General features: G+C 44.1%; 1 protein-coding gene across 2 annotated transcripts in view; it reads left to right on the forward strand.

The window, feature by feature from the left end:
- TLN2 (talin 2) overlaps nt 1-20,886 on the forward strand; it is a 191,678-nt gene that overhangs the window by 41,776 nt on the left and 129,016 nt on the right. For both annotated transcript variants that reach the window (XM_044917829.1, XM_021693794.1), the window contains exons 10-19: nt 1,769-1,870; nt 2,784-2,860; nt 5,827-6,007; nt 6,893-7,006; nt 9,130-9,238; nt 9,965-10,173; nt 10,736-10,834; nt 14,934-15,101; nt 16,326-16,620; nt 19,178-19,344. In XM_044917829.1, the coding sequence (XP_044773764.1) occupies nt 1,769-1,870; nt 2,784-2,860; nt 5,827-6,007; nt 6,893-7,006; nt 9,130-9,238; nt 9,965-10,173; nt 10,736-10,834; nt 14,934-15,101; nt 16,326-16,620; nt 19,178-19,344 (1,521 nt within the window). The remainder of the gene's footprint in view (nt 1-1,768; nt 1,871-2,783; nt 2,861-5,826; nt 6,008-6,892; nt 7,007-9,129; nt 9,239-9,964; nt 10,174-10,735; nt 10,835-14,933; nt 15,102-16,325; nt 16,621-19,177; nt 19,345-20,886) is intronic.

Below are 20,886 nucleotides of genomic sequence, written 5' to 3' on the forward strand. Positions count from 1 at the left end.
AATAAAACCACTCATGATTTTTCAAATTAATGTTTGCATGATATATTTTTCCATCCTTTTACTTTCAACCTACCTATATTATATTTGAGACAAGTTTCTTACAGAGTACATAAAGTCGGGTTGTGCTTTCTTAAAAATCTACTTGGTCAGTCTCTTTTAATTGGCCTATTTAGACCATTTATATTTCAATCTTGATATGTTAGGGCTTAAGTCTGCCATTTTATAATATTTTTCTGTTTATCCCCTCCATTTCTTTTTCCTCTGTTTTTCTTGCCTTCTTTTGGGTTACCTTTTAGAGTTCCATTTTGATTTATTTATAATGTTTTCGAGCATATCTCTTTGCTCAGTATTCTTAGTGATCTAGATATTACCAGATATGTAAGAAATTAATTATCACCCACAGGTGTGGATGTTTACCACTTCAAGAGAAGCTTAGAAGCTTCTATTTAGGACTCTTTACACTCCCCACTTTTTGAAAATAATTGTTCGAAGAACAATTTGTTGAGACTTTTTTAAATTGTATCTAGACATAATGGTTATTTAGTTAAGAGATTCTTGCTCTTACTTATACATTGAACACCATGTGAGATGGTGTTACAACTTCTGCTGCAACCATAAGATACGATTAAGTAAAACTCATGAGGTGCAGGATAAGTTACTACATTTCCTTCTATTTTTTTATCTATCCCACTGTTGTTTTATTTTTAACCTTCCCAGCCTCCTGGGAAAATTTTGGTTATTACATTTTTCCTTATTATAGTTGTTATATGATTCCTTCTTCTGACTTATTTCTCTGTTGAAACCTATTTGTTTCAGGAGAATTTGTAATCTATGAAACATTTTATGATGGCTGCTTTAAAATCTTTATCAGATAATTCCAATATCTGATTCATTTCAGTATTGGCATCAATTGATTATCTTTTCTTATTCATATCATAGTTGTTTGGCTCTTGATATGAGTAGTGACTTTTTAAAATTGTATCTAGACATTGTGATTATTTAGTTAGGAGACTCTTGCTCTTACTTAAATCTTCTGTTTTATCAGACAGTCATCTTGTTTAGATTTAGTGTAGCTTTCTGGTCTCCTTTTGTGGGCTTTTCAGTGCTGTTCTGGATTGTTTTGACACTGCCAGGGTTCTCACTCAAAACTTGATGGTGCTGTTTGTGAAGGCATTCCCTTGGACCACCTGCTATTGACCTTTTTGGGTTAGGCAGAAGCTACCAGGCCTGTCTTTGTTTGTGCCATTGGGTGGAGGTCAGGAAGACATAGGCTTCACGTGACCACTGTTGCACAAGAACAAGACCACTGGCCTATCTGGGTTGTGGAGCCGGGGCTGGGGTGGCCTGGGCTTTCACTGCTCTGCAGCTACTGGTGAGCACCGGCCCAGGTTGTGGAGGTGGTTTGAGGCTCCAAGATAGATCTCCATTGGGCTTCTCCTCTCCTGGTCCTCTGGCAAAAAAGGACAGGCTTTTGAAATCCTGCCTTTTTGAGATTCTGGGTTTCAGGCACCCACCTGGGAGTAATCGGATATAAAGGAAAACCCAAGAATTCACCAGAGTGTGTTTTCTCAAGTACTGTGCTCCATAGTCAATCTACCTTTCCAGCTTTCAGGGCCCTTTTACTAAATTTTAGGGTATTCAATTGTGTTTAAAGGGGAAGAGAAGGGAAAAGGGAGTCTATGCCATTTTGTTCCGGGACTAGGCCTCTTTACCTTTAAAACTGTAGATACGTGATGTAGTTATATTTCTTCTAATGCTGTTTTTTCAGGATTTTGGGGAGTATCAGGAAAGCTACTATTCAGTACAAACCACTGAAGGAGAGCAGATATCCCAGCTGATTGCAGGCTACATTGACATCATCCTCAAAAAGGTATTTCATACTGATGCAAATTGGAAAAGCTGCCTTTTTTAAAACACTGACTTAGATGATGCTGCAACCTGGGGAAAAAAAAACAACAACAACACAAAACCACCATAATTTGAAGTACTTGATTCACTAATTTAATCTTAACATTAAGATTGCTTGAGTGTGCAGTCTTTAACCTCAAAATCCTACAAGAATTTCCATTTTAGCTGCAGTTCATATTTATATTATTACTGCCAGGTAATGAGCAGTAGTGCTTCACTTAGCTAATGAATGAGACTAGCTAACCACTCAGCATCTTCCTCTCTAGGTAGTTCTGTTAGCTTTCCAGCCTCTTTAGAAACCTAGGTTGAGGGTCTGAAAATGCTCTTCATATTTTTCATGAATTTTTTTTAAATAGGCTCCATGCCCAGCATGGAGCCCACTCTGGGGCCTGAACTCATGACCCCAAGACCAAGACCTGAGCTTAGATCAAGAGTCACATGGTCAGCTGACTGAGCCACCCAGGTGTTCCTCGTGAATTTTTACCAAATTACCAAATTTCATGAAGTTTTAGCAAATTCTTACCAAATTTAGTGGGGTTATATACCATAGTGGTATACAGACTGCCAAAGACTTCAAGATACAGCCCACTGAAATAACCAAGTTCAGCTAGAACATCAGTATCTGTGTCTTGATTTTAACTGTATGAAATTTAGTCGATGCAGTAATAAACACAGAAGGCATATTTCTATATTGTGTTAAACCATGTATTTATTTTATATTGTTACTTTTGTTTTTGTTCACCCATCACCTACTCCAATACAAAGAATTTTGAGTAAACCTCAACATTTTTGCTTGTGTAGCTCCTTTTAAAAGGTATCTTAAGTTTCTTGCATCAAGACCTGCTGAGTTTCCTTTTTGTTTCGTTTTACCTCAGAAACAAAGTAAAGATAGATTTGGATTAGAGGGGGATGAGGAGTCGACTATGCTGGAAGAGTCCGTTTCCCCAAAAAAGTAAGTATTTTTAAGAGCCCCCGAGAACCCGCCTTCTCACTAAATGGACAGGTTTCCTTGTGCCTACTCTGGAGTCTGTTGACCTGAAGTCCGTCAGAAGGGGAGACAGCAGTGCATTATATAAATGAGTCTTGCTTCTCGAAAGGTGGTTTCCAGACCATCATTTTCAGGGTTGAGTATATTCTTGTGGGGGTAAGAGGCTGTGGATTTCAGGGAGACACAGAACAAAATGTAACTCCATCTTTAGACACAGTGAGTATTCGTGAATCCTGTTCTGCAGTTGCTCATTTAAATCTCCTAATATGTGTCATTTTCATCAAATGCTGGAGAGTGAGTTTCTGTTTAATTCTGTGACAGTGGAGGAGTTATTGTTTATAGAACATGTAGAGGGAAGTGTTTAAAATATGGACTCCAGAGGCAGACTTGCTGGGTTCAAATCTCGAGTCTCTCTCTCTTTTTTTTTTTTTAAGAGAGTGGGGGATGGGGGGAGTCGCAGAAGAAGAGGGAGAGAATCTCAAGTAAGCTCCACACCCAGCGCAGAGCCCGACAGCGGGGCTCATTCTCACAACCCTGAGATCATGACCTGAGCTGAAATCAAGAGTCAGATGCTTAACTGACTGAGCCAGCCAGGCGCCCCTTGAGTCTCTTTTTTAATGTGTGGCCTTGGAGATATTACACATTTCCTCTGCCCCTTCATCTGAACTATAAAATGAGAATAATGATAGTACCACCTTATACGATTTATTTTGATGACTGAATTATTAATAAAGCACATAAAACAATGCCTGGCACATCATAAATATTTACTATTCTTAACATCTTCATCATCATTTTCGATTCAGAACAGTCTCAAGTTAACCCCATTTTATAGGTAAGGAAACTGAGATTTTGAAAAAAATTTTATTTATTTATTTATTTTTTTAAGATTTATTTATTTGACAGAGAGAGAGACAGCGAGAGAAGGAACACAAGCAGGGGAGTGGGAGAGGGAGAAGCAGGCTTCCCGTCAAGCAGGGAGCCCGATGCGGGGCTCGATCCCAATCATGACCTGGCCGAGGGCAGACGCTTAACAACTGAGCCACCCAGGCGCCCCGAGATTTTAAAATTTTTAAATTAACATCTAATAAATGGTACTTTGGGAAAATCCCAGCAGCTGCTTCCCTTATGTTATGTAGAACATTGTGATAATTAGTTTCTTGCCTACATTTGACTCTGTATGTCTAGCATGCTATCTCATTTCACCCCAATAACAACCCCCGATGTAAGAGGTAGACCAGATGTTACTGCCTGTTTGTGACTGAGGAAACCAAAGCTCTGAAAGTTACTTCAGATGCACACATGAGTCAGAGCCAGGAGTCAGTTCATATCTTGTGATGTTTCTTACAGTACACTGCCAGAAAGTTCTAGCAGATTCAAGCATATTGAACTTGCTAAGTCATAGTAATTGCTTCTGGAACATTTCCATACTCCATCACTTTGTCCTGATTTGCTTCATAATCACCTTGAAGGTGCTTTTCCATTTGTCCCCTATTTTAGTACACAATTTGGAACCAAACCTGATGGTATGATGCGTTTCACATACGTGGTACCCTCTTGAAGAGCACCTTAAGTCATTGGAATTATTAATGACCATTAGCTGGAAATCAGTAAGCTAGTGCTTTCTGGCAGGGGTGAGTTGTTCCCCTCAGAGGACTTGGCTGCACTTGTCCTTCTAAGAGCAGTTGAGTAAGTGTCTGAGCCTAGAGCACTGAAACTCTATACTGCCTTTTACCAAGGAAGCCCCTTCCCATTGCCTGGGGCATCATGGTGGGATCTGATCAAGGCAAGCAGGAAGAATGGTCCAGGTTGGTTCCCATCACAAGACCTGCCACTTCTCCCTGCTTTAGACATCGGCTGAGATCACAGGATGCAGCTGACTTCCTCCTGGAGCCCCCACATCCACCCTTCCTAGTGCCAACCGCTCACAGACATTACTGTTCCTCCATAGATGCCCGCTGTCTGGTATCCTAGCATGGCTCATGAGCTTTGCCCTGGGCAATAGAGAATGATCTGTGATGGTTGGAGAACCCTGGGACAGAGGCCTGGTCACTTAATGCAGCTGGTTCCTTAATGCAGCTGCTCACCAAATCTGCATGCATGCGCATGCCCGCATGCACACACACACACCACCTCTCTCTCTCCCCCCTGTCTCTCTCCCCCACCCCAGACTCTCCCTGTATGGGGTCTGTCCTCTGGGCTCCTGCCAGATAGTCCACCTTCATATGCTCAAAGTCCTTACCACTCATTCTAAGAACGTATCAGAAGTAAAAATTTGATTTTTTTTTTTTTTTTACTAAATGTCCTAGGAATCTTCCTAGATTTTTTTTTTTAAATCATCTGGAGGAGGTGCCAAAGTCTGTCCAATCATCAAGGCTCCAGAGGTGTTTAAGTGCCCTCTGTGGTCAATGGCCTTGGTCTTGGGGGAAGAGAGCTAAGCTGTGGGAGATTCTCTTTTAGTTCCTTCCTACACTTCTCCTTTCAGTCCAAGGCTAAATGACCTCTGTCCTCAATGCCTAAATAGAACCTGGCCCACAGTAGATATTTGTTGAATGAATGCTATTTTAGGTGGAATTTACCAGCTAATAGATTAATGTTTCCAAAACTTCTACTTACACCTGGAACATCATTGTTACAGAAACATAACAATGGTGGTGATGGCGGGGGTGGGGGGCGGAGGGTCCTTAAGCAAAGCTAAATTGCGTAATATCGTGAACCAACTGGGAATGGTTATTTATATTAATAACGATAAAAAGATTCATCTCAGGGTTCTTCTGAGTATTTCAATGCCACTTCATTCACAGTTCTGTTGATGCCTCTTTTGAATTGGCCTCCACAGCATAACGCAGCAAAAACTGTGACACTTGTGCTATCTTATTTCACGGCATGTGAGTGGCCAGCCCGCAGTGACCAACCCCTGTCCCCTGCAGGTCTACCATCTTGCAGCAGCAGTTCAATCGGACTGGGAAGGCGGAGCATGGCTCCGTAGCACTGCCCGCCGTGATGCGCTCAGGCTCCAGCGGGCCCGAGACCTTCAACGTGGGCAGCATGCCCTCACCACAGCAGCAGGTCATGGTTGGGCAGATGCACCGAGGGCACATGCCCCCGCTGGTGAGGCTTCCCCCACACTGGCCTTGGGCGTCGGTACGCTGCCTCTGATGTGCAGGGAGAGACACCAGCCCTGGGGAGAGCTTGTGTGCATCATCACGCTCTCACCCGTTCCCATCCGAGCCGTGGGCTCTTCGGCTGCGTGGTCCCAGGGCCTGGCTCCCCGGTGCTCTCTTTAAATGGGGTGTCTTAGTAACTCCCTGTGCAGGATCACAGGTGTCCTCGGGGGCCAGAGAGCGACCGTGACCTCTCCACATGACTGGTGATACAGAGTATAGAGCCCGGCTTCCTTGCCTTAATAGCATCAAGCTGCTAATTAGCCCAGGATACCCCTTGGCGGGTCTTAGAAATAGACCCTGTCTGTAGTGGTTCACGCTTTCCCCTGAGCGGATCATTTCTTCTTCCCACTGCTCGTCTGCCTGCACAGGAATCATGTGCTGCTTGGGAAGAACTTTATAAAAGCTGAAAAACCTCAAAGCTCAGAAGTAATTTGACTCTGAAGAAGCATGTTGACTGTAGGTTTGGGTGGAATCCTTTCTTACTTACTAAGCACAGTTCTGGGGTGTAATACGTTTCCTGTGCGTGAGATCTTTTGTTCTCAGTACTGAAAGAGTGAAGTAGCCCCCTGCAAGGACTTTCTGAGTCTTCTTGTCAGCTAATTAAGCTCTCCACACTCTCCTGATCATAACCTCTCTATTGCATACACGCATATTGAGCATTCTATGAATAACAATCTCTACTCCCAGCCCCGTGCTTGAAATGGGAGGTGCTTGGGGTTGTTGAGACACACCGTGGGCCACTCTGTTTTGAGCCCGGAGTTTCGTGTAGAGGGTCGTGTCAGCCCCAGGAGAGAGGTTATGACCGCCTTGTGGTCATCTGCCTTTGCAGACCTCGGCCCAGCAGGCCCTCATGGGGACCATCAACACAAGCATGCACGCTGTCCAGCAGGCCCAGGACGACCTCAGCGAGCTGGATTCACTGCCACCCCTCGGCCAGGATATGGTAAATATTGTTCATGGTTGTCACTCAGTGTGTCTGCCTGGCACAAAGCAGGGCTTTGCATTCTGTCTGCATTCAGCTGAGTGAATCTTTGTCCAGCCAGGTGAAGTGGAAACTCATGGGGTTTTTTTACCCCCAATATACTGAGTCTTTGTAGGAGGGGGTGCCCACAGGAAGAGAATCATGGGGTGCTGCTGGGTATTGGCAATACCTCTCAAGGGCCAAGAACTTGGACTCTGGAGTCACATGATCTGGGTTCCAAGCTAATGTCTGTGTGAATCCGGGCAACTTACTGTCTCTAAGCTTCCACTTTGTCATGCATGCACGGGGTCCTTAGGAAGACATGGTAATCCAGTTGTGTGCAGAGTTCTTAGCACACTACCTAACACATAGTGAGAGCTCAACAAGTATTAGCTGTTATTATCAGTGCTTCTCAAATGTTAGCATGCATCAGTCGCCTGGAAGGCTTGTTAAAACAGATTGCTGGGCTCCATCCCCTTTTTTCTAACTCAGTAGGTCTGGGGTAGGGCCTGAGATTTTGCATTTGCAACAAGGCCTCGGGTGCTCTGCTGCTATCTCGGGACCATGCTTTGAGAACCACTGCATTACTGTTCAGCTCTTCAGCAGGGCGAGGCAATTAGCTGCCTTTCTGTAGCTGCTATAGAAATTATGGAATTATCTAGCCCCTTCCTGCTCAGACTGTGGCCCATGGGCCAGCAGCATTGGCAATGTATAAGATCTCTTGAGAGGTGTAGAATTTTAGGCTGTACCCCAACCTTCTGAATCAGAATCTATTTGGTGTGCACGTTAAAGTTGGTGAAGCACTGGCTGGCACTGTCATTCTCAGCCCTACTTTGCACGTGAGAATTACCTGTGGAGCTTAAAGAACCAAGCCTGAGGCCCAGCTCAGGCCAAATAAATCCCTTTCATTGAGGGTGGGGCCTGCTTGTTTCATCTCCCCAGATGGTTCTAGTGGGCAATCAGGATTGAAAACCACTCCATTAGGATCGACAGGGCCATCCCAGGCCAGGGCCAAGATGTAATGTGTAGCCTCATCTTGCCCCACCAGGATAACTGTCCTCCAAGGCCTCCCTGAATGCTCTGATTTTCATTGGCGTGCTTGTCCACCTGCAGCTGCTGTTATACTCAGTGCTTTGTATCCCAAGTACCTGAAATCATTAAACATTCTTCATGGGGGAGCTTCACAGTGAAAATACATAAGGCAGACACCCTCCCATAGCCAGCACTACCATGAGATGGTTTTAACATATTTGTATTTAACAGCCCTGCTTCACCAATTTTTAAAATTTTGGTATACAAAAAATATTATTAGTGCTAGACACATCCTAAATCTCAATGAATATTTTGGGGATGTTTTGGGAAGCAAATGAGCATCGTCTATTACCACAGGGTCATCATTATGAATGTCAGTGATCACTTATTGGCTAAGTCCAGAAATGCCAGGGAATGGAGAATTTGCTATTTATGGGTTCCAATGACCATAAAGTATAATATCTCGAAAGGTTTTTAAAGACCATTGAATTCCTACAGTAGAAGAAATGTAAGGCACAGGACCTAGATGTAATCTGCTCGAGGTCATGTCACTTGTCAGTGGTAGAGCTGGATCTAGAACAGAGGTCTTGACCCATTCCCCCCAGTCCTTCCCAGAAAGGTGCCACATCTACACCACATTCATGTTAACAGAAGACAGTCTTTATGCCAACAGAGAACACTCGTGAGCTGCAATACCCTAATTCTAACCTCTCCAAAAAATAAGGTGGAAATTAGCAACAGTTGTTGGTGCTGGTGTGCAGTATTATTGAGACATTAATTCTCATTTTTTATTAAATTTACCTAAATGAAGCCATGTAGAATTTTTCTTAAGATCCTAAAAGCTCAAGAAAAAACTGTGGAGGAAGCATGGAGGACTTACATGCCATTTAGCACCAGTGAATGAGCCAGGGGCCTGTTAATGACTTTACTTAAGATGACTTGAGGGCCTCGTTGGTGCCGGCCCAGGAACAAGAGTACAGACAAAATGCTGGTCTCATTTTATGGCACGATGTCTCTGGTGTCCCAGGCAGTCCCATGCACTGACTGTGTTGTGCCCTTGTCTGGTTTTGCAGGCGTCACGGGTGTGGGTTCAGAATAAAGTCGACGAGTCCAAACACGAAATCCACTCTCAGGTCGATGCGATCACAGCTGGAACAGCTTCAGTAGTTAACCTCACTGCTGGTGAGTCTCCGAGGTCCTTGTGCTCTGTTGCGGTTTTGCTTTAGAAACGATTCCTATTCTTTGATTGAAACAACAGATTTTCATGGGATGAGAGGCTAGTCTATTTTTAGGCGCTCTGAGTGCTCCAGGCACTTTTTCACACTGACCCAGGAGAATGGTGGGGAGCATCTCATTCCTTTCCGTCGATATCATGCATCCTTCAGCAAGCCCTGACGTAGCTCTGCTCATTGTTCACCGGTCTGCTGGACGAACTTCGAAGTGTATGGGAGCTGGTTTCTCCTTTCTGGGAGCTTATAGTCTCAGATGGGTTTTGGAGGAATAGATCCATCACGCGGGCCCCTGTCCATCTTGTCCCACAGTCCTCTCATGGCCCAGCAGGACGCCCACCTTGCGCTGTCAGGTGAGAGTCTGCAAATGTCTCAGCTTCTCTCTGCAGCATTTCAGTGCTTCAGCTGCTGACAGGGGCCTAACAGAAAGGGCCATGCGATGCCAAGACTTCCTTTGGAACTGTACAGGGGTTCATGCTCAGTAGTTCAGCGTAGGAGGCCTCGGGGCAAAAGGACTCGGGAGGAGCAGCACCTTGGAGACAGGGAGCCCGGTGTCACCCTGTGTGCGTGCAGCTTTGTGTCCAACTCCTGCAGAGTGATGGCTGATGCCATCACCCATCTGGGCTCTCCTCACCCTTCACCGCCCTCCTGTGACGGTGACGGCCCTTCTCTATCCCAGGTGACCCTGCAGACACCGACTACACAGCAGTGGGATGTGCAATCACCACCATTTCTTCCAACTTGACGGAGATGTCCAAGGGCGTGAAGCTCTTGGCGGCTCTGATGGACGACGAGGTGGGCAGTGGGGAGGACTTGCTCAGAGCTGCGAGGACCCTCGCAGGGGCAGTGTCGGACTTGCTGAAAGCTGTGCAGCCTACTTCTGGAGAGGTGAGCTCTTGGGGCACGCGGTCACTCAGGTTCTGGTGAGGCAGGTGCAGCCTTGAGTACTACAGGGCTCCTGCTCCGAAGCTGTTCCTTCCATCCTGATGGGGCATGTTACCATACCGTGGGGTTTGGAGTTGGTGAACTGGGTACAGAATCTATGGTTCAACTTTTGGGACTGGTTGTGCTGTTAGTAGGAAACCTCCCTGTCCCCTCACCCCAGGGTACTTGATTCGATTCAACCTCAGAAACACACACAGTCAATACACATTCGAAGGGGATATAAGTTTGTGCCCTAATTTCCGTAAAGTGCGTATCACCTTCCTAGCAGCTAAGCAAGACTCATTGATTGAACATTTCAAATCGATCCACCTATGACTGGTTTGTGAGACATCAGGCATTTCCTTGCACAGATTTTACCAGGGTATTTAAGTCTCCCATCTAGTGGATAGACTCTCATCTAGGTGCAGGAGGAGGCCAGTCCCTCAGGATTCCTTTTGCTGCCCTGCTGTCTGATGGCACTGTGGAGGAAATGTATTTTCTTTCCAACCAACGTGTGTTTTTCTAGCCTCGACAGACAGTTTTGACTGCTGCTGGAAGCATTGGACAAGCCAGTGGGGATCTTCTGAGGCAGATCGGAGAGAATGAGACTGATGAACGATTCCAAGTAAGATATTTGCCGCCCCTAATTTTGGAAAGGAGTCTAAGTGATGGTCTAGACCCAAACAGGGAGAATGTATGAAAAACCAAGTCTTCATTGGGCTGTCAAGAATAAAACTGAGGTGGATTTTCTTGGGGGCGGGGCATTTGTTAATTTTTTTTTTAATTTTCAATTAAAAAACTCACTTCCCTTCATATCATGCATCATTCTTGTAAAGCACTTATTTAGCTATTCTCACTGGTCAATATGCTGGACATTCATTAAACACAGAAGCGGAGGGAATAATGCCATGAACTCCCTTGCATCTACCATCCAGTGTCTATCCTTATCAACTCATGGGCAGTCTTGTTTTGTCTTTTGGGGGCAGTTTTTTTGTTTTTTTTTTTAAAGATTTTATTTATTTATTTGACAGAGAGATAGAGAGCACAAGTAGGCAGAGAGGCAGGCAGAGGGAGAGGGAGAAGCAGGCTCTCCGCTGAACAGGGAGCCCGATGTGGGGCTCGATCCCAGGACCCTGGGATCATGACCTGAGCCGAAGGCAGCCGTTTAACCGACTGAGCCACCCAGGCGTTGGGGGCAGTTTTTAACTGCATTATTCTGGAGTCCACATAAAAGAGGAAACGTGTGCTCCCGTACACTGCACTCACATATAACATAGGCTCTCCTTTGTACTCAGAGGTGGGTCTATTGTCTGTGTCATATCCAAAATCAGCGTGGTAGGGACTTTTTTTCTTTCTGTCACCCTTCTTGTTCAGTACCAAGGATATGTGCCGTTTGTCCTCTGCTCACAGTTGTAGCCCCTGCTTTCAGCTGGTTTGATGTGCTGCCAGCTCAAATAGGAGCTCAGCTTGTCTGCCTCCATTCCCAGCTGCCACAGATGAGGGGAGCTCCAGGCTACACTGAGCTTGTCTTCTCATATCCTTGTGGGCAGATGCCCTTCATGCCTTTCTCCTTCTCGTAAGACCCAATTTTTAGTAGTGTATAACTACATTCTAATTCAACTTACCATTCAAGGCCAGGTTCTCTGGAAGATGCCCTTTTCCAAATCCTATGTCAGGTTGACCAGTGGGGAATTCTGTAGCATTCAGAATAAAAAGATCATTCAACTTTACTGTAGAATTCAAGTTTCTTTCTTCATGAGTAGCAGTTTTGTATGCTGTTTTCTCTGGAACTACCAAACTCCATCTACACAAGATGCGTCAGTTACGCTACGACATGGTCGTACATGTTGTGATATACGGAACTTGCATCCATAGATGAGTTTGTTTCCCCTTTAATTTCCACACACCTGTGGTGCTGGGGCCAGAGGACTCCTTCATGTCCTGTAATGCAATAAGACTGTCAGTGCTTGAACGTTCGTGTCATGATGGAGGGTGAGCCCCATGATGGGGGGAGCGGGGCGGGGGGGTGGCGGTGGGTAGCAATATTCCTGGAACTATTTCTATGCTGGGATGGCCGGTAATAATTTCATTTCAAAGAGAATTGACGGCAACCACATAAACATATCCCACTAAATCCAAGCTAACCGTGACCCTATCCTGACTTGCCCTGAGCCAGATCCCCAAACTGCCCTTGTATTGGCTATTGCTTTTTGTATTAGAGCAGGTAACTCTTTGTAGGCAGGCACCTGCTTAGGAATTGGGTAAATATGACATTCAGCTGTTGGTTTACTAGGCTTCATTAACATGAAGTGGTCAACTGACTTTCCTCAAAAATATGACCCCTTTCCCCAGAGTGTTTCGAACGGTTGAGAAGAAAGTCACAGTTCTTCCTGAAGACACTACATGCACCTTGGCTTGCTGAAGATTTTTCTTTTCTTTCTCTCTTTGACAGACCGTTATCATCACATAAAAATGCAAACTCTGCTTCCTGTTGTTTGTATTCAGACATGCTAGGAAAGCAGGTTCAGGTTCACGGTAGGGTCCTGAAGAGGCTTCCGTATCAGCGAAAGGCCTGACTTGAATGCTTCCCATTTCTTTACGATCTCTGGGCAAACGTCAGTGCAGTAAGGTGATCCTGCAACCTCCTCCAGTTATGAGTAGCCCCTGGCTTACTGACATTGGATTTCTTATGCACTATTTTTCTGATTCTTGAGATCTTATCTCAGAGCTTTTCCTGGGTTCTCAATGTACTGCATGTTCCCAGAGTTAACAAAGATTTATTTTACATGGGCTACATAACAGTGGTCTTGTTGAAAGGTTTGACAAAGGCCTTGTCAGCAACTGTGGCTGTAGTATCACGTTCTTTTTCTAACTGTATTTTTTTTGGACAAAATTAATAGGAATAGGATTTCTTTAAATGAGTCTAACAAAGCCCTTTAGAACAATATGAGTCTACATGACCAAATCTTAGTCCCTCTATGAAAAGACAAATTCATATCAAGTGAAAGAATACTGTGACCCACTTTGGAAAGATATTTTTAAAAAATCTTATAAATAATTTGTGACATTCGAGTTGAGTGTTTGCTGAGCATCGAGATAGGTGTTCAAGAACTGTAACTTCAGGGGCGCCTGGGTGGCTCAGTCATTAAGCGTCTGCCTTTGGCTTGGGTCCTGGGATCGAGCCCCGCATCGGGCTCCCTGCTCCGCGGGAAGCCTGCTTCTCCCTCTCCTGCTCCTCCTGCTTGTGTTCCCTCTGCCACTATGTCTCTCTCTGTCAAATAAATAAATAAATAAAATCTTTAAAAAAAAAAAGAAAAAAAAGAACTGTAACTTCACAGGCCGTGTTGGGAGCAATTTCTAAAAGTTACGTGGCATACAAGTGCCAATCAGATCCTAAAGGCATCTTCAACTTTTGGAACCTCAGACTTTGCTTTTTCCTTGGACATCTAATAAACATCAGAGACCTAAAAGAAAGACTGGACTAAACTGTTCCTTTAAGACTGCTTGGTTTGTATCCATTTTAAAATTGACTTACGTGGTAGGTTTATGGGTTTCTGATTTGCCTGGATAGCGTAGAGTTTCTGCTCTGTGTAACACTGCAGGCTGAACACTCTCTCCAATATATCATCTCATAAAATGTCTTATTATAAAGACTCTGTGGGTGCCCTTTGCATTCAGAATCAAAAGTGCTTTTCATTATCTGATGAATTAATAAAGACTTCTGACCACATTTCCTCTCGGAGAAGGCCTTGACATGTTTGTTCAAAATAAAAATGGCTCGTATGTTTGGGGTGTGTTTGGGAAGGCATTTCCAAATCAAATAAACTACCTTCAATACTAAAAGCAAAGAAGCAAATTAAATGTTAACAGTGGTTATTCTTCAGGTCACACAGACGGGTGACAGACCTGGTGGGCTAAATCAAAGGATTCTCCATCCTGCAGACAGAATGCCTTTTTGTTGTGTCGAAGCATAAACTGATCTATAAAGGCTCAGAGCTCCTTGCATCTTCAGTGAGGTCGTAGCTCGTAGCTAGTTTATTTATGTAGGCTCCCTTTCCACTTCTCGTAATAATTTAATCCCTATCCAGAAGACTACAGAACACTGAAAATAACTTATTTTCAGAACACTCCTTGGCTCTTGAGCTATAGGTATTGTCTGTGCGTGACCAACATTGCCCTCTGGAGGCAGAGATGTGGCCTGACTTTCTGATGGTACCTTGGAACCTTGTGCAAAATGGAAATCCAAATGATAAATTTTCAAGTGACAGTGAGACATGACGACTTGGAGGCCATGAATTCTATCCTTCCTACAGCATGTTGTATTTATGGCATTTGGATACATTTTCAGCTTTTCTTGAGCTACTGCATCGACCACATATTCAAGAGACTTAATCAAGACTCTCAGGGTTAGAGAAGTACATGAATGTGAATCAGTGTTTAAAATAAAAACCCTCCTCTGAAATCACCCTATTTTAGATTTAAACCTTATGCTACTTCACATATAGGAAGACTATGTCATGAGGACACGAGTCTCTTCCTTTAATTATGTTTAAGGGTGAGTTGACATTTCAGAAAAATAAGTGGAAAGAACATTCTTACGAAGGACCGGAAAGAAAACGTTCAAATGGAATTTTAATAAAGTGTTTAAGTGGATACCACGTCTTATTTCTAGCTGTAAAGGCTGATAAAAAAATAAATGCCCATTTTTTTATTCCCCATCTTAGGATGTTTTAATGAGTTTGGCCAAAGCTGTGGCCAATGCTGCTGCCATGTTGGTATTAAAGGCGAAGAATGTTGCCCAAGTAGCTGAAGACACAGTCCTACAGAACAGGGTGATTGCTGCTGCCACCCAGTGTGCCCTCTCTACCTCCCAGCTTGTGGCGTGTGCCAAGGTAAGCCAGCTGGTACTGCAGGCCCTTTTCTCCAAGTGTCACATGCCCTAGTCTGCCTCCAGTCACTGGGGGAGACCAGAGGCAGAATTTGTTAAAATTGTCTATGATTTAGAGCTTGCATCAGGTGTTGTCTTTAAGATGACACTATAGGATTTTGACATTAACCACCCCATTGTGCTTTTATCGTTTTTTCGTTGCCCAAGCCCTCAGGCAGGGGTCCTTGTCTGTGTCTATTGGCCATTTCTGCTTGCAGATCGCCGTGTCTCCCCTTTGGACTTCTCAGTGTGTCTTATTTACACCTGCACACAGAGTTCTTGCGTTGTACAGAAATGTAGTAGAGCATCACGAATGGGTTCGTAGATAACCTGCTGACTTGGGGCGCCCCTCCTGCACTGCACAGTGTTAGAGTAAGGGTAATCAGGATTAAGTTCATTGTTGCCCATTATGATGTGCACACTCTGGGTGTCGGACTTTACCTTGTTGAGCACATCATCCCCAGTTTGCCAAAGAGAGAATTGAGGTCCCTAAATGTTTGTAAGTAGCCTGAGGCCACAGAAGTCCTCCATGGCAGGACCAGGGTAAGCCCAGGCCTGTCGGATTTCACGTACCCTTTCCTCACCGTGTGTTCGTGCATCAGAAGATGGGAGGTGTCCGTTTTCTCAACTTGATGACATAACATCTTCTATCTATCTGTGACCAGCTTAGCCTGGCATTTCCTATCCTGTGGTGGGATTTGCAGTGTCAGAAGGAAGAGTCCTGATGGTATCGCTCCTGCTTTCCTTGTGCACCCTCCAAGTACCCACAGATAACTGACAGAATCCCCCTGTTCTTTAAAGTACCAAGAGGTACAGAGTTCCAGATGTCTCTGGAAAAGAAATACAATTCCCTTAGATAGTCTTGTTATCCTAGCTCAGGGGACTCAAGTTAGATGTTCCTAAAAGGAGGAGGCATGACATAAATACCAAAAATTTCTCTCTATGGAAGTAGTCAGTAGAATAGTTACGTATCACTGAAGAAGATAAAAATTAATGGGCATCAAAAGTCACAGAGATAGAGTGAAATCATCAAGTATGAGAAACTTCAGTGATGGTTTAGTGTAATCCCTGGTCCTCTAAGTAAGAAACCGAGGTGCAGAGCAGGAAGGAACATGGTGGAAATGCTAGAGCACAGTGGGGACTGAGAGTTGACCCTCAGTGCCCAAGACCCACTCCTTTCTTACTTTAGGTGGTGAGCCCCACCATCAGCTCCCCCGTGTGCCAGGAGCAGCTGATTGAAGCGGGCAAGCTCGTGGACCGCTCAGTGGAGAACTGTGTCCGCGCCTGCCAGGCAGCCACCGACGACAGCGAGCTCCTGAAGCAGGTCAGCGCAGCGGCCAGCGTGGTCAGCCAGGCCCTGCATGATCTCCTGCAGCACGTGCGACAGTTTGCCAGCCGAGGCGAGCCCATCGGCCGCTACGACCAGGCCACCGACACCATCATGTGTGTCACCGAGAGCATCTTCAGCTCCATGGGCGATGCTGGTGAGGGGCGATGCCGGTGAGGGGCGATGCCGGGGGTGGACGGGTCCTATTGGGGTTCCCTCGTGGTGACGATTGTGAGTAAGAAAGGTGACGGCTGCCTGGCAAGGGCGAGTTGTCATCAGCCTCTGTCAGAGACTTCCTCGCTGAGGCTGGGAGAAAGATGGAAGACTCCTACTAATGTGCCCATCCATGGCAACACTTAAAAAAGAGTTCATTAACTAGGCTTTTTAAATAACTTCTCAGCAAATCCCATTTGTTAGAAGAAACATGTCGGATGTGGCATGGTAAAGTTGACGCAGCCACAGGAAGTGCAGGAATGAAGCTTGGAAGGAAAACTGTATTCTACTCACAGGTCCCAGAGAGAGGGTCACCACGTGCCGTGCGGGGTCCCAGGGGAAGCAGCGGGTTTGGTCAGTTTGCAGAAGATAGGAGTGAGGGGGAGACCTTAGGTTGTGGCCTTCATCGGGATTTCCATTGGAAAGGCAAGGCAGGGCAGGGTGAACAGCTCACTGCTTAGTTTGACTATTTGCAGCAGGCTCTACACCATAGGGGTCATCATAGTCGCCTGGAATCAGGCCCTGGGATGAATGAGGCCTAAGGATATTGCATCCAGGGCTGTGGTGGCCAGATAAAGGAGGTGTGGCTCCAAGCTGCTTGGTTTGTGTATCAAAGGCGTGCTCTTGGCTGGACTTTCGCTATCTCTAGAAGTTGGCTAGCCTTCAGAAGGGCAGTCTCTCTCGAGCCAGAAAGGTTTTTTTAAGATGTCAAACATCATAATATCCAGAAAATTTTTAAAAAGGTAAAATGTACCTTTCAGTCTATTAGTTGAAAAGTAAGTCTCCCCAGGCCCAGCCCAGCTCTATCCCATCTAAATCTCCAGATTTGGCAACTCACCGATTTCTGTTTTACATGATCTTCCTATAGTCTCACATGCTTGTGTATGTGTATGTATGTATTTTTAACACCATCTTTCTTTTTATATAAATGGAAATGCATTATTTATACTCTTCTGCAACCTTTTTCTCTTAATAAATCTTAAAGACATTTTTCATGTTGAACTATATGCTAATCTTTTTAATGGCAGCATAATACTCTACTCTGTGGAATTCTATCATAATTTACTTAACCAGTTATCTTTAAATAGACATGTAGGTCATTTCCAAGTTTTTTGGTTTGCTTCTTAGTTTGTTTTGCTTTAACAAAAATAATACTTTAGGAACTCTTTTTATAAAAATATCTTGGTTTACTTTTAGGGCTATATGTAATAAGTGGAATTTCTGAAAGACTCTATGGTTTGCAACCCTACCAGTAGTTTGTAAGAGGTTTGTTTTCTTACTTCCTTGTCAGCACAGAGCCATTCTTTGAAACAAGTATTGAAAAGAAACAAATAAAAACGTGTGCTTTTCTGTATCCTCCTTACATGATTTAGGAAGATCAGCATACTCTGCACATTTGGACTTTTTGTTGTTGTTTTGTTTGTTTTTTAATAAACCGTTTATTTTGGAATACTTTCATATTTAGAGAAAAGTTGCAGAGGTAATACAGAGAGTTCTTATATATCTTTCCCATTTTCCCTCATTTTTTGCATCTTCCCTAACCCACAGCACATTTGTCAGAACTAGATTAACCTTGATGCATAACTATTCACTACTGACATGATTCAGATTTCACCAGATTTTCCACTCAAGTCTTTTTACCATCCTAGGATCCAATCCACGATACCTTGAACTTAGCACATTTTGATTTTTATGAAAGCTTTTTTTTCCCCCTTAATATCACAGGGTTTTGGCATCCTCAAATGACCTTTGGGGGAGGAAAAATTCCCTTACATTTGAGTAGTTTTATTTTAAATGTTTACTCTTATACCCCTCCTACTTCCAAAAGAAAATTGAAATAGATATCAGTAAAATCACAGGAACAGTAAAACCAAACAATTACTACTAATAAGATCAAAACCAGCACTAGGAAGAAAAGGGTGAGCAAACAGAAAACTGATAGGAAAAACTGAGCCAAGGCAAATGTTAGCAATTGAGCGTGAAACTGGGGTCTGTGCTTCCTATTAGTGAGAGCCAAATGACACAAATACAGTGGATCATGTGATATTATTCATCTGGAGTTAGGTAACATGCAAATTCTTTCAAATTTCAAGAGTAATTTTTTATGCCATTATGCAGAGTTTATTATAAGGACTTTGTGTAAGTGGTTCCTGAAGTGAGGTAACTAATATTTTCTAAATAACTATTTTACTAAATCACATAATAAATCCACATAACTTTGTTCCCTGCCTTCTCTTTCAAAAGAAGTCCTCTTTGCTTCGTGGTGTCCTATGTATCCCTCAGAGTTCAAGATGGAAGTTGGGTGTGTTTGGGGTGTACAGTCCTGGTAGCCATGGGGAGTATTTTCGGTCCTGGGTCTAAGTGGGCTGCATTGCTTAGGACTAGAGCTTAGGGGCTCCCTTCTCTCTGTCCGTCTTACCAGAGGTGTGTAGACTAGACTGTGCTGGTTTTGAGCTTTAGAAAGCAGACAGACAGATGGCATTCTCAATCCCGTCCCATAGGTGAAATGGTGCGCCAGGCCCGGGTCCTGGCCCAGGCCACCTCAGACCTCGTCAACGCCATGAGGTCGGATGCAGAAGCTGAAATCGACATGGAGAACTCAAAGAAGCTCCTGGCAGCTGCGAAACTCCTGGCCGACTCCACAGCTCGCATGGTGGAAGCTGCCAAGGTATTGCATTGTATTTGTTCAATGGGAAAGGGAACATTATTAAGAGTTAGGATTTGGAAGGTACCCTGAAGATAAAGAATGGTCAGCTGAGCGTGCATTTTTGTTGTTTAAGACCTCTGTGGTTGTGTAACATTTAACCTTGTTGCGTTGGGAAAGGAGAAGGGCATGGAACATGAGAATAACACTCTTTAAAGGGAGTGATGCTGACTCAGCTGTAGACGACGAAGTCCCTGCTCAGTGAGCAAGCTCTCTGTCCATGGGGTTATCGCCATCAGCTTATTGCAAATGGTGATTCATTTGAACTGGAGATTGTCAACAGCAGAGTCAAATAGGCCTCTTCTTTTGCCTGCAACCTGAATATTACTTTGTCCTCCATTCGACTTCTCAACTAAACTCCTATCACGATTTTACATAGTAGAGTGCTGCCTCACTGTTCTTCAAATCCCAGTAGCAGTTTTCAGTACTCTACAACAGCTAGAGTGAAGAGTTAAGAGTCAGCTCTCTGCTTCTTTGACAGCTATGCTTCAGCATGCGGCTTCTAAAAGCCAGTGATTCTTATCTCAGGGCCCTGTTTCAGAGCCCCCCGTAAAACATCAAAGGGCGCGTGTCTCAGTTCCACCCCCAGAGACCTTGATTCACAAGGTCACTGGTGGGACCGTGTGTGTACGTGCAAGTCAGTTCCGCAGAAGATTCTGATTCCCACCTTGAGGTGAGAACTGTATTAAATGGAAAAAGGTATATTTCTCTATGTTCCTCTTTTTGTTATTATGCAACTAGCGTACGTTTTTGGTGGAATTAATAGAAAATGCTGATGAATATAAATAAAATAAAATCACCTTCCACTTCATATGCCTAAGTTAACATGTATTTGTTAATGTATTTCTGTGCATTTAAGATTCATTAAAAGCCCCCACATCCTGGCCTCCAACAGAATACGAGTTCACCTCAAACTACCTAGCATGTGAATTCTTTCACTTAAAATGTGTTATGACATGTGGCGAATCACGTAGACCTTCCTCGACTGACTCACCATTGTAGTCCCTGAGGGACTGTGATTTCTTGGAGGTACCTCGTGAATAGGCTGAAGGGAAACCCAAGGAGGGGCAGGGTCTGAACTTCCTTACTCTGTCCCCTGAGCCCTGTTTCAGCCGAGAAGCTCTGCCCTTAACCATCCCTTTTAGTCAAAAATATGTATTAGGCTTTTTGGTGCAGTGCTTAATTTCTTTATGGTTTTTACGAGTTCTGCCCCCCCACTTCTAAGTCTAAGCATAGCTATTTTAAGGAAACCTTCCTGTTCACAAAAAATTAATTGGCAGACTGGAAAGAACCTTAGTATAAAATCTAATCAATCCCTATTTAACAAATAGGAGAATTAAAACGATTAAGCCTACCATCACATAATCAAGATTGAGCCAGGACCATTGTGTATATTTGTTTCTAGATGTGTAGTGCTCACCAGACCTTACTGAATGTACCATGTTACCAGAAACTTGTTTAAGTATTTATTTCTGATTATTTCTATCAGATGGGACAATAGTGTTT

This window comes from Neomonachus schauinslandi, chromosome 9, assembly GCF_002201575.2.
Source record: "Neomonachus schauinslandi chromosome 9, ASM220157v2, whole genome shotgun sequence".
NCBI classification, from domain to species: Eukaryota; Metazoa; Chordata; class Mammalia; order Carnivora; family Phocidae; genus Neomonachus; species Neomonachus schauinslandi.